The sequence below is a fragment of the Limulus polyphemus genome, unplaced genomic scaffold (assembly GCF_000517525.1).
Source record: "Limulus polyphemus unplaced genomic scaffold, Limulus_polyphemus-2.1.2 Scaffold1218, whole genome shotgun sequence".
In the NCBI taxonomy this organism is placed as follows: domain Eukaryota; kingdom Metazoa; phylum Arthropoda; class Merostomata; order Xiphosura; family Limulidae; genus Limulus; species Limulus polyphemus.
In genome coordinates, this window is record NW_013666828.1 from 264,741 (window position 1) to 270,042 (window position 5,302).

The 5,302-nt window shown below is 33.9% G+C and overlaps 1 protein-coding gene across 3 annotated transcripts in view; it reads left to right on the forward strand.

Moving 5' to 3' along the window:
* LOC106462660 (src kinase-associated phosphoprotein 2-A-like) overlaps positions 1-5,302 on the forward strand; it is a 44,814-nt gene that overhangs the window by 27,627 nt on the left and 11,885 nt on the right. Inside the window, exons 4-5 of one of the 3 annotated variants that reach the window (XR_002611326.1) lie at positions 424-603; positions 1,479-1,692. Coding sequence is in view for 2 of the 3 variants with exons in the window: in XM_013922604.2 (XP_013778058.1) it covers positions 424-603; positions 1,479-1,613 (315 nt within the window). In the remaining variant the exon portion in view is untranslated. The remainder of the gene's footprint in view (positions 1-423; positions 604-1,478; positions 1,693-5,302) is intronic. The other 2 variants (XM_013922604.2, XM_022389980.1) reach the window with 2 other exon arrangements.

Consider the following 5,302-nt stretch of genomic DNA (forward strand, 5'->3'; position numbering starts at 1 on the left):
CTAGAAGTAGCACTTGTTCTCATTACCGACATCTATGATATTCTAGAAGTAGCACTTGTTCTCATTACCGACATCTATGATATTATAGAAGCAGCACTTGTTCTCATTACCGACATCTATGATATTCTAGAAGCAGCACTTGTTCTCATTACCGACATCTATGATATTATACAAGTAGCACTTGTTCTCATTACCGACATCTATGATATTCTAGAAGCAGCACTTGTTCTCATTACCATATCTATGATATTATAGAAGCAGCACTTGTTCTCATTACCGACATCTATGATATTCTAGAAGCAGCACTTGTTCTCATTACCGACATCTATGATATTCTAGAAGCAGCATTTGTTCTCATTACCGACATCTATGATATTATAGAAGTAGCACTTATTCTCATTACCGACATCTATGATATTCTAGAAGCAGCACCTGTTCTCAGCCGAATCCCTGCCTGAGATGACAGAATGGCTGAAAACAATCAATGAAGCGATTGCCGATGAGAGACATGACCAAAGTAAAGCTAGCCATAAAAAGGTGAAAGGAAAACAAAAAAAGGAATATTTAAGGCCACGAAGTGCCGACAATAGTCCAATTTTTCAGGTGGGGTATAAAATTCAGTTACTATTAAAAGTTACTAAAAACTTACCTCAATTCGCTGTTGTTAACATATATTGTTAATTTGGTTTTTAGTTTCCTCTTCTTCTGCATTTTTAAATGACTTATAATTTAGAGTGGAAAGTAATTAGAATGATTCCAATTAGGTAACATATGCTTAACACTACTGAAATGTGTCACTGAGTAGCTACCAGCTTAGAATGATTCCAAATAGGTAACATATGCTTAACACTACTGAAATGTGTCACTGAGTAGCTACCAGCTCAGAATGATTCCAATTAGGTAACATATGCTTAACACTACTGAAATGTGTCAGTGAGTAGCTACCCATATGTTACCTAATTGGAATCATTCTGAGCTCTTAACACTACTGAAATGTGTCACTGAGTAGCTACCAGCTCAGAATGATTCCAATTAGGTAACATATGCTTAACACTACTGAAATGTGTCACTGAGTAGCTACCAGCTCAGAATGATTCCAATTAGGTAACATATGCTTAACACTACTGAAATGTGTCACTGAGTAGCTACCAGCTCAGAATGATTCCAATTCACATCCGTCATAAACCTTTGGACTATGTTGACATTGTTATCGAAGTATAGGTGCCAAAATTTAATTGGAAATACTCAAATTAGAGAAAACTTTGGCATGAATTTGTGAAATGAGAAAACAGATAGAGTTTTTGTCTTACGTTTCTATTACAATGGCCATGAATCATGTTTTTGTTTTCTTTTTTCCTTTATATAAACTAACTGTTAAGACGCTGTTGGAAATATTTTATCCTTCCGGTTGTTGAAATTATGATTGAATTATGTTTAACTTATCGTGTTGGTAATTAATTATTACGATAATATTTTAGGTGACTACTATTCGACATACCTCAGACGGATCTCTTGAACTGCCCTCTGGTGAACGTCTCTATACACCAACAAAACACAGAGACCGGGGACCTCGTGGACGTCGGCTTCCGCAAAGAAAAACAGTGATAACTACGGTAGAGTGTGACTTTCCCTCTTTCCTGGAAAATCGGAGTTTGAGTCTAACACTTATTCCGGCGGTTTGCTACGATTCCAGTGAAGTTTGACTGTTATTTATTTGTGATGCATATGCATGGAAACTTTGTTTAGTTATAGCATGTGCACTGTTGCAGCTACTCTTGTCCGTTAACTTCAGAATGTTATAGCACAAACAAAGATGAAAAGCGTGAACTTGAGCATGAGTTTGTCCACGTGCATGACGTGCTTTCAGTTTTGTTTATTATTTTCTTAATAAATACATTCATATCCAGAACTTTAAGTTTGAAATTTAAATACGTCAAGACCCAATTGACGTATACACATTTCGAATAGAATATTATTGTATGATTTTTTTAAGTTAGTAATATATTTCAAAATATAATCTTTTCGGCAAGATATTGCATTTATGTGAGAATTATATCTGAACAACAAAATAGTAAAGCGTTACCAATGAGCTATATTGAAAGTGCATTACGAGGAAACACTGGTTCATGTAAAAATATATGCAAAAAATAATAATTTTACAGTTTTTACCTAATGAATTTAATTGCTAAAAGTATTTGGATTGTAAGCACTCGTAGAGTATTGTAGATACACTCAACAAGTTTTTAATTTGTGTTATTGTTAAAGTACGAAGTAGCATGCATGATGTGTCTTGTACGGTGTATTTATAATAGCAAGCCGTATTTTCACCTTATCTTTATCGCATTTTTATTTTTGATAATTGCAAGTAGGTGTTCACCTTGTACTTTAACGTGTTTATCGAGTCTGAGAGTTTCACGGTTGTTTTTCACTGTTGCCAAGTCCGCTTATTATACAATGCGGTATTGGGCTTGTTTTGTTTTCATTCTAGAGCCGCTTGAAATTTTTTAATACTGCGGATTGGAGTTTTTGGGTTTATTTTCAAATTAGTCACTTGTTTTTACAATTCCTGAGGATCATAATAGAAATCCTCTTTCATAGAAACTAAATGCTGCTTGAGATGATATCAAACCAATTATAACTTTTCACTTGTTACCGTGTTTTTTTTTTACTCTCTCTCTCTTCTATATATATATATATATATATATTATATATTTGTGTTGTAGTAGTAGTACAGTTAACTTTTGCTAAATTCTAAAAGCTATTGAAGTGTTTTAAATACACAGAAATATACGAGAAAAACTTGTAATCTCCACTCCCCCCACATTTGTTTACCTATGAGAATCGAACAAGTTAACTTGTAATTGGACATGTATAAGATTATAATTATGTCTGCTACAATGAAATCACGTTTCAGTACTGGGACTTACAATTTTCAACTTATGCACAATGAGGCAAACGGTTAGTTCAAGACTGATAAGATTTAGATATAGAGATTTATAATTTTGAACTCTTGACTAGAGAAGGGGTAATCAATCAGCAGCATCTGCCGCCATTGGGGTCCGAAATTTTAAGTCTAATAACGTCATTGACGGTCAGTCTTCTAACATACCCACAGCTAAAAGTGCGGAGCGTGTTCAGAGGAATCGCGTCTTGAACCTTGGACCTTTCGGTACACAGCCTAGTGAATAATTAACCTCGAGGCTACCCTCGAGCAGGAGCAGTATCTACTGATTGTTTTTGAAGGCTTGCATTACCTAAATCATTTCCAATTTTTTTAAACTAGATTAAAGAAATTAGAAAGTCATAAAACTAGTTAGGTATACATGTATATATATATATATATATATATGCATATAAGTTGTTGTTATGCGTATTTGGGATAAAGTCGTTAGTTATCTATTTGAGAGATTGTTAAATCATAAGTATAAAATGAGTGATGAAGTGCAAGAGTCTCAGGATAGGTTCATTTCTATCGTAGTATATTTTTGTATTCATATGTAAGATACAGATTTCGATAGATATGCTACAGAAGTGATTCTGAGTCTACTGAACTCGGTGTAAATAGAATTAGTGATGATAGACTAACCAATATAGTTTATTTGTTATGGTATAATGTGCATTATTATTGGGAAATGTAGAAAGATTAGTGATAACAACTGTTTTTATTGCTTAAAGCAGGTGTTCTCAACCTTTTTTTTTGGGGGGGGGCATCCCCACTCTACACAAATTTGTAATTTCGTCCTCCTATCTTATACATGCACACACACACATACAATCATAACTTACGAGATTTTCACGAACAGAGAATGTCAATGAAATTCGAAGTCTGCTCCGATGTATTCTCTGCCTTATGTTATAAATGCGGCTTTTTCTAGTTCGGAATAAGAAACGATGTAAAAGTGGATTTCAAAACATCAGTGTTAAATATATCTGAATTTGTATATTTTGCATTTAAACTGTTATTTTACTGTATTATCTGAACACTGCTACATCCCCTAGAAAGTTGGACATTTTCTGCAGTGCGCTCTCCACTGGCTTAGAACACCCGGCCTAAAGTAATATTATTGTTAATGTATGTTAATGTGTTTGTTATTCTGTTGTTAATATTTGCAACATAGTTTAATATGAGACTAAGTAAAAGTCTTTGATAATTCATATATGCTTCACCGAACATATTGTGTTTTTAATGTATAAATTATTCAAATATATAAATATTACCTTAACCTATATCACAAACTCGTAATTTTATCACAAGTACCACTAATCAAAAACATCTGTGTTTTCCATCTTATATACCTATTAATTTGTTAAATGAAAGAAAATTAACATTGTAAGAACAATTTACTGATTTAGGCTATGAACAGTTAAAGAAAACAAGATTGAACTGACGTTACGTAGAAATAATTAATTATATATGTTTTCAGAGTTTTACATATTGTAATAACAGAATCATAATTCAATAAAACTATCCACAATATAAATTGCTTGCGTAGACACTAACCTGTGTTCTGCTCCGTTCCTCAACAGAAGTTGATAAAGATAGTCGTAATTCGATGTCAGGTTGTGTTCTTAACCTTAAAGCAAGAAAAATATACGACAATATTTATTTTCTTCTCGTATAAAGAATACATTTTTACTTTGTACTATATATAACACCACTTTTGTTTGTTTAAGAGCTAGAGAAATGAAAGTCCACAATATACAATACCAGGAATTATTTTAACTTTTTAAAATGTTACTAAACACAATTCTGCTTTTTGTTAAAGCGAACGATTTAGGAAGTTGTTTCAAGGGTTATTAGGGTTACTAGAGATACCAGATATTCTACTCAGGACTTCCTTAATAATCCGTCCCCAGTGGCACAGCGGTATGTCTGCGGACTTACAATGCTAGAAAACTGGGTTTCTAGTAGTAACTAGTCATTTGTTATGAAATTTCGGAATATTCTAAAAAAGTTAATTTTCTAAATTTAAGGTCAAATCATTACACATTTGCAAATGGCAAATTAACTTTGTGAAATATCCCTTTTTTGACACAGAGAAACGATTTTTTGAATTTTAATCGTTTTGTTTTTACTACTGCCCGGCATGGCCAGGTGGATAAGGCGCTCGACTCGCAATCTGAGGGTCGCGGGTTCGAATCCCCGTCCCACCAAACATGCTCGCCCTTTTAGCTGTGGGGGCGTTATAATGTGACGGTCAATCCCACTATTCGATGGTAAAAGAGTAGCCCAAGAGTTGGCGGTGGGTGTTAATCACTAGCTGCCTTCCATCTAGTCTTACACTGCTAAATTAAGGACGGC